At 32.1% G+C, this 19,143-nt stretch overlaps 1 protein-coding gene across 1 annotated transcript; it reads left to right on the top strand.

Moving 5' to 3' along the window:
* The first annotated feature begins 6,187 nt into the window (after nucleotides 1-6,187).
* On the top strand, nucleotides 6,188-16,528 carry LOC125861865 (probable ADP-ribosylation factor GTPase-activating protein AGD14). The gene is made up of 14 exons (XM_049541769.1): nucleotides 6,188-6,345; nucleotides 7,636-7,776; nucleotides 10,998-11,059; nucleotides 11,190-11,277; nucleotides 11,417-11,478; nucleotides 11,557-11,653; nucleotides 11,830-12,240; nucleotides 13,423-14,007; nucleotides 14,103-14,267; nucleotides 14,442-14,546; nucleotides 14,645-14,725; nucleotides 15,345-15,492; nucleotides 15,563-15,605; nucleotides 15,891-16,528. The coding sequence occupies exons 2-14, from the start codon at nucleotides 7,681-7,683 to the stop codon at nucleotides 16,027-16,029; spliced, it is 2,082 nt and encodes a 693-aa protein (XP_049397726.1). The 5' UTR covers nucleotides 6,188-6,345; nucleotides 7,636-7,680; the 3' UTR covers nucleotides 16,030-16,528.
* The last annotated feature ends 2,615 nt before the right edge of the window (nucleotides 16,529-19,143 follow it).

Raw genomic sequence — 19,143 nt, 5'->3', positions numbered from 1 at the left:
TGGTTTGGTATTGGAAAAAAATTCAATTATACTTGGGTTGGTTTAGTTTTAACTAAAAAAAGTCGACCCGAAACCAAACCAACCTGACAGTATATATATAATTTTTAAAATTTATTTTATACATAAAAGTATTTACTTTGATGTAATTTCTAAATATTTCATAATTTTTATCTTTTAACATATTTTTTAAGTTTTTTGAGACTTAGAATTTTGAATGGTCCTATAATGGTTATAGTCCATAGATATTAGTAACTCTAATAAAACTCAATTCGAAATCAAATCAATACTATGGTAACAAAATAAATTAATTCAACACTAAGAATGACAATAATGTTGAATATTTGTTCTTTTGTTTTACATTGGTTTAGACATTTAAAATACATAATTTAATTTTAATTTTTCTTTAATGTTTAATCATGTAACTAATACTTATTAGACTTATTTTAGCATGATTTTGTACTTTTAAATTATGATCATTTTCATTATGACTTTGCAATATTTATTTTATATGATGATTTCATTATTATTTTTATTCAATATTTTAGTGTCATCACACTCATCTCATATTTTGTGTTATATTCTTAAGAAACACCTTAGATAGTTGTATTTTGGTTGGACTAGAGAAATATTTGGAGCACAAGTTAATTATATGTTTCTATGCATACTTTACCGGAAAAATCCAAAAACCTGAAAAAAATCGAGGTTTATTAATTTGGTTTGATTTTAAAATTTAAAAATTTGACACAATGGTTTGGTATATAAAAATTTAAAATTTTTACATAAATAATTTGATTTGATATTTGAAAAATTCGAATCAACCCGGTTATGTACGCCCCTACTTGTGTCCAATTAACATAAAATAGCTACTTTTGGTTACTTTTTAAACAGTGTCTAAATCATGCTCAACAAGTACATGAAAAGTGGCTATTTTCCTATTGTTTTCCGATTTTATCGGCTTTTTGGTACACGGACAGCCCAAGAAGGTTGGGCCCATAGTTCTTGTACCTTAACTCATTGTGGGCCTCATCATTTACAGATTCAACATTTTGTTGGGCCCAGTGACTACCCTGCATTGTCTGAAGTGGGCCTAACTTAAATACGTTTCTAATATATTATAGGGCTTCTTACGTAAATGTATTGTCGACAAAAATAAAATAAAATAGTTTTATGTATATGCAATGTATTGATATTGTATAAATAATGTATAACCATGTATATATGATGAATAACTATGTATGAAAGATGTATATATATTCATATACATTGTTATATAATATTTATACATTGTAACATACAACAATTCATCTTTGTCAATGAGTCATCAAATGTGGCAATTGATTCAACTCCGTCATCAAAATATTGTTGAGAAAAATCATTAAATGACAAATTAAGTCACCAGAGACACTTCAAACAGTAAATTCCCGGGGAAATTCAGTAGAAAACTTGTTGTGAGAGAAGAAAACATGTTTGAGATAAGCTAATAATCGAAATTTGGAATCGAACTGAGAGAATTGTGGTGTAAACTTAGATGACAAGATGAGTAGTAGATGAATTGATGCATTGAGATTTAAGTGATTGGGTATAATTTTCATGACTCCGCAAACAAGGGGTATTTTTAGACTATGAATTGAGAAATTCGACATATCGGCTCAAAATTTAAAGGCTAAAAGAGTTGAGAAATCTTCGAATGAGATGTGGTGAAGAAACAAAGATGAAAAGAAAGAAAAATAATATACTATATAAAGAAAATGGTTTGAATTGTTAATTAGCGTGACAAATGAAAATAGTGTCAATTTTCGTTTGGTAAAAGTGTGATGGAATGGTCATGCTTTTCAATTATCTATGTATTTTAACTTATCATAACAAGTAACATCCTTTCGGTGAAATGTGCTTACATATACACATGCTACATCAATATATAAGATGATGTTAGTTATAGTACATAAACATCGACCCAAATAACTTAGATTAACTACAAATACAAATAATGTTGTTGATATTATTATGACGTAATACATAAACATCACCCTTAACTTGGTGTTAGCTGACAACTATAACCTTTAACTTTGGGTGTGCACAAGTAGACACTTAAACATGTATAAAATTGGACAAATATACACATTTTCGCCCTACGTGGCACCCTACATGACAATTTTGTGTCCTACGTGGTATCCTTTGTGTATTATGCCACGTAGGACATGTGTGTCTACTTGTTTAATTTTACACAAGTTTAAGTGATTACTTGTGCACACTCAAAGTTGGAGGGCATAGTTGTCCATTAAAGTCAAGTTAAGGATCATATTTATGTATTATGCCTATTATTATTATTGTCATAATATGTAGACTCTATAAAAGTTAAACTATCTCTATATATATATTCTATATATAGGTGGCACTAGTGGAATTAAAGCTTATTTCATGTTGGTGTGATGAGTTTTTTTTCCATTTGGCCATACTCTTTCCAAGTGCAACTAAAGTTGTGGTCATATTTTACTAACTAAAAAGAGAAATATGCATAGAAAGATTTGACTATTACTTCAATGGTACAAAAAGGTGTGGCCAAAACTTTAATTTTGCAGGTGAAATCTAACCAAGCTAGAGTGCTATATCATAAAGTTTTTTTTTTTTTTTAGTTCTTAGACTTGAAAGAAGCAACTTTTATGGAACTTGAATTAACACTAACATTTTGTGACTTTCACACCTTATTCTTCCATAATAGTTGTAAGATTAAGTTTTTAAGGTTCTTATTTCTTCGACTTTTGTTACTATATATTGTCCCTTGTAATTCGTTTATTGTACTATTTTGTTGTAGTTATTGGTCCTTTTTTCAGTATGTTTTGTCATGTCTTGTGTATTTTACTTATGTTATTTTCATAAGTAAAAGGTCTATTGAAAATACATCTTTATCTCCTAAGATAGGGGTTAGTCATGCGTACACACTGCTCTTCTTAGACTCACTTATGTACCATACTGAGTATATTATTTATTCGAGATTTTCGTATAGTGATGAAATTAAAAAATTTATTAAGAAAATTGAAAAGGATAAAGGTACCATGTCGGAAATCTAAAATTGGCCTAAAACATTCTCGAGTTGCTATTGCCACTATCACACTAAATGAGGACAAGATTTTTGGTTTTTCACCCGCAACTAATTAATATAAAGAATCGAACTAAATTTTGATATGAAAACTTATAAAGTGATCACTTTCAAATTCAAAAAAATCACATTCATTTAGTTATCTAAAATGGATAAACACATTTTATCCATTGTAGAAAAAAATATTTGATTACTATAATATACAAAATCTTGGTAGCTTTACACTATAATGATCAATCCTCATGAAATGAGACATCAAATGAGAGCAATTGCATGTGAAGTTTAAACATAAAAAATTATATAAAGTAAAGTGAGACTCAATTTAAAAAGACAATTTACTAATTTTAACTAAAAAAAAAACTATTACTACCACTTACTATTTATATAAAACATATTATATTTACCACTTACACAATGATGATAAATCCCCATGAAAATGAGACATCAAATGAGAGCAATTGCATGTGAGTACAAAACATAAAATATAAAAAGTAAAGTGAGGTTCATTTTAAAAAGGCAATTTACTATTTTTAACTAAATAAATATTACTCCTAATATCACTTACTATTTTTAAACATTGATTAGTTGGTCCATGTGCCACAAACCAAATCATTATAATTTTTAGATTTGTTCAAAAATCAATATTAAACAAATATAGATAGCTGTCTCTGTGATGGTGGCTAATTATAACTTTGAAAAAAAAAACAATTAATAATAAAATTGATGTAGAGAAGTTTTTTCTTATTTTCACGTATTTTTCATTTGATGTATGATATTTATATTAAGCATTAATTTACTTTAAATAAACATACTGCATGACTTGTTTTTGGTAACAATATTTCCAATAATATATTTTTATCAATATTTTTAATTAAGAATGATGAAATCTCTAATTGATTATTCTCCTTGTATTAATGAATCATTATTCTATTAGTCAAAATTAAATTATCAATGTCCATATCTTTCCGCCGTTATGGGACCCATGCCAAGCATGATCATTTATAAAATTAAAAATTAATAATCAAAGGTCCCCTTTAAAATTCATCCATAAGCACGTAAAGGAAAGGAATAATATTATTTTTAGTTACTCAAATTTTATAAAATTTTATTTTGACCCTTATGACTTATGAGTAATGATAGTTTGGTTAGACATGTTGAATTTTTGAATAAATGAAGTGGTGTGCTTTAATCCTTTTGTTTGCTAGCTATAGTTTACACTATTTAATAATTAATGTATAATATTAAGTTTGTACTTTTTTCTCAATATTTAAGGGGCTTTTAAAAATAGTTTTTAAATATAATAATATATTGCCTACATAAAATGACCAAAGAGACATATTTTTGTTGGTTAAATATACTTAGTTATTAAATAAAATAAAGATCAAAATTAAAATATATCAATAACTAAATGATCAAAAAATGATATCATCCCTAAAAGAAAAAAACTAGCATAGCAAATTCAAGATTCTGTGACTCTTTTTTGTACACGACATTCTCAATATTTTTTTATTCTCAATAATTCAAAACTTAAAACCCCTGATTAAAGATCGAGGGATCCAACCATATGATCACGTCCACCGACTATGTTGGTAGCCAAAAAGTCTATGTTTGATAGTATTATTATTGTCTTTGTTGTTGCTCTAGTTAGTATTTAAACACAAACTATTCATTGGGGTGATTTTCATTTAAATGATGATAAGTTTGCTGACTAATTTATAAAGATAAAGAAATTAGGATATTTAAACACCAACTATTCATGATCAGAGTGATTTCATTTAAATGATATTTACTCTGTTCCATATTAGTTAATCACTTTTTATTTTGTACGATATTTAAGAAATCATAAATAAGAAGATGTTTTATTAATTGACCCCCTAAAAAACTTCTTGAGAACATTGCAAATAAATGTTAACACTTTAAAAAAAAATTAATTGCAAGCGTAATATAGGAAAAAAATAATTAGTGCTTTCTTGATTTAGGTGATCAACTATTAACTAATATGAGATTTATTTAGTGTAATGATCAACTAATATGAAACTGAGAAAGTAATAAGTTCACTTATTACATTGAAAGGTTTTAATACACTTTAATATGAAAACTCCACCTAATTAATGTTACTATTACTCTTATGAAAACATTAACTTCATAGTTGAAAGAGACAAATAAATACGTATTCATGTCATAATTTAACGTTTACTTTCTCCGTTATGTATTAATTGTCCATATTACTAAAAATAAATATTTTAATTTCTTTATCTTTATAAGTTAGATAAGATTTACTTACTCTATTCTTCTCAAAATCTCATTTGTGAAATTATACTAAATATATTATTAGAAAACTATTGATGAGAAAGTTTTTTGAAAACTCGTTTCCCTTATTTATATCTTTAAACTTTTACTATATAATCTTTTCAACATATATTCAATCTATTTATTCACTTTCAACAACAATTAATATCAAGAAAGCAATGGAAACCAATAAAATTCATCGAAAAATCATACAAAAACACAAACCACAAATAATCACAAACGACTAGTCATTTGTTAAATCACCTTTTTTCCTTTGGAAGATAAGAAAAAGGAGAAATAATTTAAAAAATCAAATCCTCACCAATAAAGTAAATATTCAACCAACCAATCAAGTGAATTATAACCGTTCAAAATCAAATCAAAATCGATAATCCTAATAAATAAAAAAAAGTTATATGCTAGCGTTTGTTTTTTAACAAGATGCAATCTGTCAACTTAAGTGCATGGTTCATCTGGTTTGTCACCTTGTTTCTAAGTTATCTTCAATGATTTTTTTAAAGCGATAACAATTTAGTTGGTCTGATAACCAATAAATTTAATCAATAAGCTTCAAAATCAAACTGAACCGACTCATACACAGAGCTACTAAGATTCTCCGATAAGGATTATTCATTTTATTATATAAAATAAATTTGGAAAAAAACTAGATATATATTATTTTTAAATTTTGGATCAATATTTTTTTTCTTGTGGTGGGAATTTTGAGGGGTATTTGTATAATTTCATAGCCGCCATGTACGACCTGTCCCCATAACAACATTCCAAGTCCACCACCCGTCAAAGTAATTCAGTTTTCCTTTAGCAGAAGAAGACACACAGTTTTTCCCTTGTATCCGCGGAGCACCCTATATTTTCTCTCTCTACAATTTTTTCTTCCAAAAGAGGAAGCATTCTGAGCTGTACGAAAGCTGTTGTTTCCTCCATTTTCATCGATCAAGGTACTTACTTCGACGTTTTTGCTTATTTTAGCCTATATTTGTTTGGATTTCGTTTTGTTACTTGGATTTGATGACTCTGAATTTACCAGATCTGATGTTTGTTTGATGATTGTGTGAGTTGATTGATCGTTTTAACTGTATTTGTTGATTTGTTGTGTGGTTTTTGGCAGTTAGTTGAGAAAATAGGGATTTGATTGCTGGTTTATGTGTTTTTTTTTTTTTGGAAATGAGTTAATTGATCGTTTTACTGGAAGTGATGAGTTTTTGTGTGATTTTTGGAAGTAAGTTGAGGAGATAGGGGTTTATTGCTGGTTTATGAGACTTTAATTGTTCGTTTAACTGGAATTGATAATTTTTTGTGTGATTTTTGGAAGTAAGTTGAGGAGATGGGGTTTGATTGCTGGTTTATGCGACTTTAATTGGTCATTTTACTGGAAATGAAGAGTTTTTGTGTGATTGTTGGCAGTAAGTTGAGAAATTTAGGCTTTGATTGCAGGTTTATGTGACTTTAATTGATCGTTTTACTGGAAATGACCAAATTTAATGTGATTTTTGGCAGTTAGTTGAGAAATTTGGGTTTTGATTGCTGGTTGATGCGACTTTAATTGATCGTTTTTGCTGGAATTGATGAGTTTTTATGTGATTTTTGGAAGTTAGTTGAGGAGATAGGGGTTTGATTGTTGGTTTGTGTGAGTTTAATTGATCGTTTTACTGGAAATGACGATTTTATATGTGATTTTTGACAGTAAGTTGAGAAATTTAGGCTTTGATTGCTGGGTTGTGCAACTTTAATGTATCGTTTTACTGGAAACGACGAGTTTTTATGTGATTGTTGGCAGTAAATTGAGAAGTTGGGCTTTGATTGGTGGTTTGTGCGACTTTAATTGATCATTTTACTGGAAATGATGAGTTTTTGTGTGCTTGTTGGCAGTAAGTTGAGAAGTAGGGCTTTGATTGCTGGTCTATGTGACTTTAATTGATCGTTTTACTGGAATTGATGAGTTTTTGTGTGATTTAATGAAAGTAAGTTGAGGAGATGGTGGTTTGATTGCTAGTTTATGTGACTTCCTTTGATCGTTTTACTGGAAATGACGAACATTTATGTGATTTTTGGCAGTAAGTTGAGAAATTTGGGCTTTGATTGCTGGTCTATGTGACTTTAATTGATCGTTTTACTGGAATTGATGTTTTTTTGGCAGTAAGTTGAGAAAATAGGGGCTTGATTGCTGGTTATGTGACTCAATTTATTTTACTGGAATTGATGAATATTTTTCGTGTGATTTTTGGCAGTAAGTTGAGGAGATAGGGCTTTGATTGCTGGTTTTTTGTGAAGAGATGGCGAACCGAAGGGAGGATGAGAAGAATGAAAGAACCATACGGAATCTGCTTAAGCTTCCCGACAATCGACGATGTATAAACTGTAATAGTTTGGTAAGTTTGATCTATCCTGTCGGTTATATGAATCCTCTATGTTGGTTCTGTTCTGCTCTATTTAATACTCTCTATATCCCATTTTAGGTGGGGGGAATGTCAAAGTACCTAACTTTGATGCGAAGTTGAATGTAGATTCTTCTAAGTTTTTTGGAAACAAAATTTACATCTTTGGAAGTTGAATATTGAATTTAGTAAGTCACTATAGTTAATGATTCGACACAGCTTACTTGATAAAAAAAAAAAAGATTCGAAATATTGAAAATGTAGGAACACATCATGGTAAAATAAAATTCTTTGGCTCTTCAAATATCACATAGAAAGGGACATAGGAGTAGTTTGTTATGCTTAATCAATCTGTTAACTACGTCTCGATCCAAAACTAGTTGGCAATGGTTATAGGAATGCTCTATATCTGTTTCGTTCGGCTCTATTTCTTAGTTTAGCATTTTGACCATTTTTCTATTTGGTCACTTTCTGTTTGGTCTTAATATTACCTCTTTAGCTGCTGAATTTGTTCTTGTATTTGAACTGTGAATTGTGCATGACCTTCGGTTTGGTCCTGTTCGTTTCTGCTCTATTTAATAATTTCCAATAAGCTTGAAAGGATAATAGAAGATTAGCATGGCTTTTACACATTAGAATGACAAGAAAAGTAAGGCCAAGTTTTTTATGATGAACTGTCTTAACTAGGAGTGGAGGGATGGGGAAATGCATGTCCAATGTGGGCTTCTGTTTAATATGTTTGTGTGTGTAAAGTGACTGCATTTCTCTCTAGGTTTGGATGTGACATGGTGTAAGCACAAACAGATACCATGATATGCTAATTGGGTGAAATTCTAAATCTAATCATCACTTAGGCTGTAAAATTGGCTACCTCACCACTTGCTTACCATTTCTTTACTCTAGAGACGACCTTCACTTGTAAAGCTACATTTGATTCCATTCTCCAAGAAAAAGCTACATTTGATTCCAAATGCCACAAGTATTCCAAGTCTTGTTATATTAAGTTTAATTTGCTTTATTCATTTAATCTTTATTACAAAAAAGTATGCTAACTTTCTTTGAAAAAGTTGAGCATCTTCTGAAATTCAGAAGTGCAGTTAATAAGAAGATGCTCTGTATGTGGAAGGAATGTATTAAGAGGAAGAGCTTAGTATTTACTCTTCAAGATTTGCTTTTCTTAGAAAATATCCTTGTCTAATATAAATATAGATGAGAAGCATTTATGAGATTTTATAGGATATATTTCAAAATGAATTTTGAGGAATGCTATGCATTTCAATGGAAATAATCTGCATAAAGAGATTTTCTTAACTTAAAAAGAAGAGTAGCTTCAACCATGGTAGTAAGATAGCATGTGCATCCTATATTTCCCGTTTGACAGAAAACACACACATCTACAGTGTTTTCACTGCTTTAAACTAACTTCAACTCCTTTCCTTACTCTCTTCTTATCCTGGCGCGTTTTTGACAATATGATACTTCAAGAATCAAGAGTCTAAGGGATCATTAGATTGAGGGATTAATAGAAATTATCCCAGTGTAATATTCAACATACGTAGGATACGAATATGCAATTTTTGGTTTGAGGAATTAGAAAAAATTATCCTGGTCACTAGTGTTCGGTTGGCTGTACTAAATAATATCCACATTAAGTTGTACGAGAATCTATGCATTATTTTATGCGGGGAGAGAATATGAAATAACCGAATAAAAAATTATGTTTATTAGCAATATGAAGATTAAAGTATTTAAAATTTCCTTAAAGTAGGTAATCTATGAATAACATTCCTTGTAATATTACTTTTTACATACAAATCTCTATGTTATTTTCATCATATAACAGTCTTTTTATTGTTATTTACTGCATAAATAATCCTTCTATTCTAGTTCCACATAATTAGCATGTGAACCAAATGACCTATTAATGGTTTGTTTATGCACTTTTCCATATTCCACTTCATTAGTTCATTGACCTTTATCTATAATGATGACAATGTTTCTTCTACTGCTTATGATATATCGTTAGGCTTATAAATAGACATGATTTTCATTTGAAAATATTGAGTATACGAGCTCTTTTTCCAGCATGCTTCTCTTAAACTGAAAGAATGTCTTTCCTGACTATGAGAGAATTGTCACATTGATTTGGGTTTCAATTTTCTCGTCTTTGTTCGACTTACATATATATATTTAGATGAAAACCCAGATATATCCAGTGTCACTGTAGATAAAGACTGTCTCATTCCCTTTCATTTCGTTTGATTAGATGTATTATTGGAAATAATTCCTGTAGTAAATTCTTTAGTTATGCAGATTTAGTGCCAATTTTAATTGCAATAGTAATAATCCTTGCATTAGTTATGCTGCAATTGGAACATTATTATATATTGAAATCATTGTGGTGTAACGATACAACTATTACCAATACATGTATTAGAACGTGTAGATGTTTAAATTGCCCTTTAAAGTATCAGGCTCACATTTAATAATTTTAAAATTAGAAAGAAAGTTCTATGATAAAATTTTCATGTTCAATAGATGATTGTGAAATTTATTTATTTATATAACATTTTGTATGTTGAAACAACCAGTCTATCTCCATGAGGTGGTGGTAAGGTCTGCAAGCACTCTACCCTTTGAGACCCCACTTAGTGGGATTTCGCTGAGTATGTTGTTGTATATAACATTTTTCTATATCTTTTTAAATTTCATCTTGAAAATATCTTGTCCTTGAAAAAATAAAAGTTGTAATCATAATTGATGTAGCTCAATTTTATTTTTAAGTTTAATAGAGCAAAATTTTATTCATATATGTTAACAAAACCAATATTAGATTAAGTGATTTAAAACAAATGTTTATCCAATTTAAGCCAAAGTGTTTTAAATGATGCACCGTGTATCTAGATATTATTAGGATGAACTAAACAACCAATAGTAAATACAGTAACCTAACAATCCATTGGTTATAATTCACCATATTACAATCTTTCTATCAAAATTCTTGTATAACTTGTCCGTAAATTTAGTGACTCATTAATGTATATACCGTAGAGGCTCCTGTGTCGTTTCTTGGATTCTTTTTCTTCGCTTTCGTGCCTCTCTTATTTGTCTGAATTAGTTGCATAGCAGGTTTCTTTAAATATTATCAAGTGTCGTTCTTATCTATTGAAATAACACATGTATAGTAATATATCTCATACTTCTCTGTCTAACAGGGGCCACAATATGTTTGCACTAATTTCTGGACATTTGTTTGCACAACATGCAGTGGTTTACAGTAAGTGCTGTTATTCATAAAATGCTGCAACCATCATTCCTCTGTGATGCTTAAAATGTTTCCTAGCATTAGAAACTCCTTTTAACTTCTAGTTCCTTGCTTATTGTTCTACATTTGAAAATACTGGCAGTCGGGAGTTCACCCATAGAGTGAAATCAGTATCCATGGCTAAATTTACCTCACAAGAAGTTAGTGCCCTTCAAGGAGGAGGAAATGCGGTATGCATGCTCCTTTTGCTACAAGTGGCACACCTACTTCTAATGTCATGTTCATATTCCTTTCATCACTGGTTGCCTGACTCCTTTATCCTTTTGCCTTTGCGGTTTTTTATTTGGGGGTGGGGGGTCATTTTCACAGAGTGCAAAGGAGATATATTTGAAGGACTGGGACCCACAGCGTAATTCTCTCCCAGATGGCAGGTTTGTGATCTTAATAAAATGTATGTATTTGATACTTATTATTGACCCCAAATGAGTTCTAATAGTCTTTGTGTTCAGTAATGTAGAGAGGCTTCGTGATTTTATTAAGCATGTGTATGTGGATAGAAGATACTCCGGTGAAAGGAGCATTGAGAAGCCACCAAGGGGAAAGATGGTGCATATTCTATCCCGCTCATCCTCAATTTGAACTTTCAGAATAGCTCATGATGTTTCTTACAGGAGAAGAATATCCATGATGTCCTCACTTGAGCACATTTTCTGTTCTAAAACCTTTGATGTCCACTAGTTGAACATGTTCCTTTTAATACATATAATATTTGATATCTGCAGGCTGAAGCCGAGAACTTGAACGAGAACAGGAAGACAGATACCTACCGGGGTGGCTCTCGAAGCCCACCAAATGAGGAAGTATATGAGCGCCGATATAGCGACAGACCTAGTCCTGGTGGGAGAAGTAGTGGTGGAAGAAGTCCTGGATATGATCAAAGAAGTCCTGCTCGTGCTGAAGTAATCAATGACTGGCGACGGGAGGATAGATTTGGGAATGGTCGAACTTCTGATGGAGGATCCAAGTTTGAAAGCATGTCACCTGACCGTCAAAGCGACTTTGACACATCTAGTCCCCCTATGGTTCGGCCTGTTAGAGAGATTCTTGGAGAGAGTGTATCTCCTCTTCGAGTTATTGAACCTCCGAAAACCAATGGTGGTAGGTCTGCTGCTGATAGTTCCATGAGAACCCAGGTGTGGATTATATCCTATACAACAGCATATGGTATTTGATTCTTTTGGATGATGATTTTAAGCTTTGTTACATTATCTAGTAACACACCCATTATGATCCCGGTTTGTTCTCATAAGACGTCCTATGATATCTGTTCCTTTTTTGGATGATGGTACAATCCTTTGGTTTTTGATATAGCTACACATCTTTTGGAAACGACTTACCCAAGTAAAATATCTGGTGAATGATGTCATCAATATTTCATAAAAAGCTCTTTCTCGAATGTTTTTTTGGCAACCAATGTGAATATTGCCATTAACAAAAACATCCACATACAAACTAGGAGCACCCAACCTCATCACCCTCTCTCTAGTAAGGATGTAATGAGGAATGGCCTCAGAAAGACCAACAGTTAAACTACATAAAATTTGCCAAAAACTTCTACATCTATTTGCTCTTTTTTGTATTTTTATACATGTCTATTCTCTCTACTATTTCTCGTGTAATTTTCCCCACTGTGTCGGTATGCAGTATCTATACACCTTTGAATTGCTTCCAGTTCCTTGCTTTTCAGATGTGATACACCATAGCTCCCCATAGAGCAGCCACCACTTCCTTCTTAAACTTCTTCCAGTGCTTCATTTTAATCATCTCCAATATAGTTTTCAATTCTCTTGCAGGCAATGAGATGTTGGACCACTGTAGAAGTTCAACTCTCACCCTTGCAGTATAATCACAGTCTACAAACAAGTGCTTGCTTATCTCCATCACTGATGCTTGACATAGGCAGCATCTAGTGTCTTCCACGTGAATATTCATATTCAACATTCTCTTTCTCGATTGTTCTCAAAACCTTTTATTTAACAAATAGGAAATATGTACATCTAGATTTCACACAACTCGTAGCATTTTCAAACTGCATGGGCTTTACCTGTAATGTCTCCTTACTGCTCACCTAACCAAAAGGTGCAAAATATGCTCCACATTACTTACCAGCTATGTTGCTCGGACTCTTCAAAAATGTCAACGGGTGTGTGTCGGACCCTTCAAAAGTAGTGCATTTTTTAAGGATCAGACATGGGTGCAGCATCATTTTTGGAGAGTCCGATCAACATAGCTTACCAGTATACTCTTTTCTTTTATGGCTTTCCCATTGCCTGCCAATTAATAAGGTGCTAAATAATTTTATGTGTATGGTGCAGAGGACTGCATCTTCCAGTAGTTTGGCGTCCTCCAACGGGAACCCTGTCGAACTTAAGACCGAAACCTCATTAATTGATTTTGATGATGTTCCTGAACCCCCAGCTTCTGCACCCGCACCACAAATACAACAATCTGTTACGGTCATGCCCGTTGCTCAACCAACGAAATCTGCTGCTGACAACTGGGCGAACTTTGATTCATTTGCAGAGGTTAAAGCATCTCCAGCTCCTTCAAATACCAATCTACTGGAGACTGTATTCTCAGAGTTGACAGCTCCAGCAACTGCAACTGCTCCTTCAGGAAGTCCTGGTGGTAGTGCAGCTCCATTCACTCCCTTCAGTAGTTTTGCTCCTGGAGCTGCAACTATGGACAACTCAGCAGCATTTCCTCTTGGTGGTGCTCCGGCTGCACCCACTGGACCGACATCAATACTGCCAGTTAGTGGTGGTAATGCCTTTGCAAATACTCATGGTGGACACTGGTCTAATATGCAACCTCAGCAGACTTCCTTGTTTCCTGGGACTGGCCAACAGGCTATATCACAGCTTTCTACTCCAGCTGCTGGTGGACATTCTGGCAACCAGGTAGCTTTTTAGCGCTGCATTGTCCTTGATGCCAACTCGCTGTATCCTTGTATTTCAGTACTGATCATTGTGAATCACGATCTTTCCTCTTTCAGCAATGGAATTCTTCAGTTGCCCCAAGCACACTTGGTTTTTCTAGTTCAGCAACTGCACAAGTTCCTCAAGCTGTAAACCCTGTCCTTCAGGAAGCCACTTCTGCAGTTGCATCTCAAGCTTCTTCTGTTGAAATCAAATCCATTGGAAGAAAAGAACTGCCTGCGGTGAGTTCTTTTCTATGGTTTTATCATGTTTTTAAATTTAGTACTCATGATATATTTAGAAGATTTGTATAGCCTAAAGTATGAACATTTGTCTAGGTTAAGAAGTTCTCTCTCTTTAGTAGATGGATACATTTAAAAAAATCCTGTAGTCTGAGAATGTACATTTCTTTGCAGGATTTGTTTGCTGTAAATTATTCTTCAATTCCTGGAGCTTTTCCAGGCTGGCATGCTGGTCCACAGCAAGGCTATGGATTCGCGATGCAGTACAACATGTCAATGGTATCTGTGCTGACCCAAAGTGTTTATGCTTGACTCTGCTATTTTATTGTCACATCATGCTTAACTCGCTTGCACCTTGCTCATGGACTGGTTTTCAGGCTACAAATGCTTTTCCACAAGCATCAAAATCAACAAACCCTTTTGATGTCATAAATGAACCAACTTCACAAGCTCCAACGGTATGTGAAAATAATTTCACCTTACTTTGAATGATTTGTTTCGTCACCACTTATGATGCACAAGGCATTCATATTAAAAGAGAATCAAGCCCCCCCTCTCCCCCCGTCCTCCTACGTACCCACGCAAAAAATGAAGAAGAAAGGATGTACCTAAGATTTTTCCTTGTAGCAAATGAGAAGATAGGAGCAGAGATATGTTTGGTTTTATACCCTTTTGGACTGTACTGATGAGCTGATTGATGCTGAAGACATTTCAACTTGTGTTGAATTGTAAGAAAAGGATGCAAACATTAAAATATGATATAGAGGGGGATATTGATAATTTATGCTGATATTAGTTGATTATCATATGCACTTGAGCTTCATCTTTAGATGGAAATCTGAAAATGCTTTTATCTGCAGTGAACTTGATCATATTTAATTGAGAAGTTTTTACCTGTACTCCTATTATTTCTCAATAATATAATTTATGTGATAAGTTGGCGAATAACTAGTTGCTGTAACAACCACAAAACCTTTGTGCTTGACCCTGAAGAGAAGGAAACAAAGCTTTTTTTAGTGGGAAATATGCTAATTAACATTAACCTCCCTTGATCTCATTTAGATTTTCATTTTTCAGTTTCCATCAATGTCATCATTACAAGGTGCACTACCAAACATGGCAGCTCCAACTGGATTGCTGCATACACCCAACCTCGGTGCCCCAACTTCTTATCCTCCGGCAATGCCTCAGCAAGCACCATCTTATGCATCAGCAAATCCAGCAGGTAGCATCAGTTACCCTTCATTAGATCTCTGGTCCATTTTTTCGGATGCTGATGATTTCTTAATTTTTAGGCTCATACTTGGGGCATCAAGTCGCTGGTAGCATGCAACAGAGGTACTTTGGTTAATTACTATTCCATTTTTAATCTTGCACCAAACAATATCGTTTTAGCTTTCTCTTACCGTCTCTCCAGCACCCTATTCCCTATGCAGGACATAACAAATGAAGTGTTAACACATATGAGATTAAATCTAGAAGTATAGACTGAAACATTCTGCCTTTTTATTGTGTACAACTTGTTTCCATTCAACTTTTCCTTCTCAAGATGGCTTACTTTCATTGTTTGAAGAATCTATATATTCGAGGGGTAATACTGAAGGAGTGCTTTTCAATTTGCAGACCACCGGGAGTTGCAAGTTTTGGCTTTGATGGGGTTGCTTTTGGAGGTCTAAACTCGAATCAGCAGTCGGGTGCATTATATTCTGCACCCCCTACCCAGAACACCTTCTCTTCTTCTGGAGGAAACCCTTTTGGATAAAGAAAATTCAGTTATAATGTGATCGAATTGAGCATTCCGATTCACAATATTTTCGTAGCTGCTTGCTGTAGAATGTTTCATGCTCAAGGCATCTCCAAGGGTTATGGCATTCATCACCGAGCATCGGATCCACTGTGCTGCTGCCAAAAGGAAGTGTAACTAGATGCTGGGAAGAAGCTAAAGGGCATTTATCTATCAAAGAATGGGAACCTTCATTGTGAGACATATCTATCATGTGCATTTTTGCCTGCTGCACCTAAAATGTGTATTTTTATTATTATATTTTTTCCTCTTCTTTTTTTCCTTTTATCATTTATTAATCTTCTTTTTTTCACCCCTCCCCTCATTGCCTGCACTGAAAGTTGCATTGTTTTTATTTAGTTTTGTTTTTCGCTAGTATTGTTGTGGTCAGTAGTTTCCAATATAGAATTTCAGCTGTATTGTACAGTTTGTATTTTACTTGTACGATAGGATTAATGTAATATCTATATTCTTTGTTCTTTTTTTCCTTCTAAGATTTGAAAAAAACCTCTGATGTTTCTGGTGATGTAGATATTTTTGACCTTATGTAGCGGTAAGACCTGCGTATATCTTACCGGTATACTTTTGACCAATTGGATTTCAAATTTTTATGATTTCGTTCTGAACCTGATCTCCAATTTGTAATTTTGATATTATTTACTTAAAGAATAATGTGAGGCAACAGGCAACTAATCATTGCTACTTAATCGGTTTAATTAAAATATAATCACAGTTCCTCCAACGTATAATCACCACCACAACGACCATGAACAATCATCATTGTCACATTTGTAATTTTGTATAATTCAAATGAAGCTCTGTTTAAAATAAAAATTGTCAGAAAAAAGTAATATGGTACTTTGGCATTAATAATAAAGAAAATAATTTTGGGGGTTTGAGATTTTTTTTGGGAAGGAGTGATATGATGTGTAGACATTATTGCTATACTCCACACAATCTTATTTGGGAATTTTAAAAGTAAAAATTAGTGATGTGTATCAAGAAAGCTATTATGTAATACGTTATCTATCTTCAACGAGTCAATGATTCAATATGTCAGCAACTACTGTTTTAATTAGAGGCCTCGAATTTAGATATTATCTCAGAAAATAAACCTTAGATTTCAATACAAATATTGTGTGAGTATCTATCTTCAACGAATCAATGATACAACATGCCTACAACTACTGTTTTAATCAGAGGTTTTGAGTTAAGCTATTACTTCGAAAAATAAACCCTACATTTTCATATAAATGTCGTGTCAGCATCTATTTTCAACTGTGCCAATAACTAATATCTTAATCAGAGGTTTTGAGTTCAGATACTACCTCGAAAAATTAAAATAGACCCTACATTTCCTTACGAATATCGTTTCAAGATCTATCTTCAACGAACCGATAATTCAATTTGCCAATGCCTGTCTTAACCAGAAGCCTAGAGTTCAAATACTATCTGAAAAAATAGACCTTATATTTCAATACGAATATTGAACCAGTAAAGTTAAAAATCAATGATTCAATATACCAACAGAATCACTAGACAAAATATACTTTTTAATTTATTCCCAACTTAGCTTTGCCTTAAAGCTATTATATATGTCCTCCAAGTGGCATCCATACAATACATTTTGTATTTATTTACATTCTTTATTCCCTTTTTCATACCAACTACTTCCCTTTTTAATATTCTTATTATATTATATATTCTATACTTTGGCCTTAGACAGAGACTACAATTCTAGTCAATATTAGGATTTGCAATTTTCTTAGAAATAGGGTAATGTCAAAATAGTTTTTATAACAACTTGAACAAGACACATTAAAAGTTCTTCACAAAAAAAATAACATTATTAAATATGATCATAAGGGTTTATTGATCTCCGAGAATAATTGTTATATACAATAAAGCCTCCATAAATTAATATAGGTGAGACCATGTAATTTTATTATTTTATAGAGATATTATTTAATCGATAAATTAATAATTATTAATTTAAAGAATGGTTTGAGATTTAATGAAGGTTAATTTTGATTATATCAAATCATTGTATCTTACTAATTTATGTATCATATTTATTGATTTCACATAAAAAAATATTATATATAAAGTACAACGAATACATCAAAATCGTTGTATCTTATTAATTTATGTATCATATTTATTGAATTGTCACTACCGTGCAAACAAAAGAGCATGGATGACAAGTGTGCTTTTTGATGAATATATTCGTTGGTTTGACCACAAAATGCATGGTAGACGAGTTTTGCTTATGGTAGATAATTGTCCAGCCCATAATAGAAATATTGAAGGACTACAAAATGTTGAATTGTTTTTTTTGCCACCCAACATGACATCCAAAATTCAACCTTGTGATACTGGGATAATAAGAACTTTCAATACTTATTGAATATATATAGAGGAGGAAATTAATTTCGAAGTCAAGTCTTTCTCACGTTGCAATTACATGGATCGGAATATAAGGTGAAATAACTAAATTTTAACTTTAAATTTGAATATAATTTCTTAATTAAAAATTACATTTTTGAAAATTATACAAAAAGTATTACAAGTCAAGAAAACTAATGAGTATTTACCAAAAAGAAAAAGAAAGAGAAAGCTAATGATTCAAATATTTGTAAAGAAGTTGGAAAAAAGTGTTAGTAAAAAGGAGAAGGTTTAGACTCTCTAAACAGTAACACATTTACATAGAGCGAACGAGGGTAATACTACAAGTTAACATAATTAATGATTCAGAATATTTTTTAAAAAAAGTAGAATTTTCTTTTGTTAAACAATTATTATTTAACTTAAAAAATATTATTTAACTTTTCATACAATAACACGTTCAAATAAAATGAAAAGGATAGAATATCTCTACTTTATTTTGCTGCGTACCTCATTTTTAATTTTTTTTTTGGTATAGCATAAGCTATTATGATATTATCTATAATATATATACCTAGCCAGACCACATTAAATCCCCCCACCCCCCACTCCACCCCATCAGGTTCATTTTCGAAAAATAAAAAAATAAAAAATCCAACAAAATTCTAAAATTTTAAGATTCAAACTCAAAATTTCTACTTAATATAT

This window comes from Solanum stenotomum, chromosome 4, assembly GCF_019186545.1.
Source record: "Solanum stenotomum isolate F172 chromosome 4, ASM1918654v1, whole genome shotgun sequence".
Classification (NCBI taxonomy): domain Eukaryota; kingdom Viridiplantae; phylum Streptophyta; class Magnoliopsida; order Solanales; family Solanaceae; genus Solanum; species Solanum stenotomum.
Note: the sequence above shows the minus strand (reverse complement) of the source record. Positions and strands in the feature narration are given on the sequence as shown.

Bases quoted from the DNA above. Each gene is read 5' to 3' on its own strand.
- LOC125861865 (XM_049541769.1), top strand. From the start codon at position 7,681: ATGGCGAACCGAAGGGAGGATGAGAAGAATGAAAGAACCATACGGAAT. The intron at 12,241-13,422 runs GTGTGGATTATA...TGTATGGTGCAG, and splicing joins ATAGTTCCATGAGAACCCAG to AGGACTGCATCTTCCAGTAG. The intron at 15,606-15,890 runs GTACTTTGGTTA...TTCAATTTGCAG, and splicing joins GCTGGTAGCATGCAACAGAG to ACCACCGGGAGTTGCAAGTT.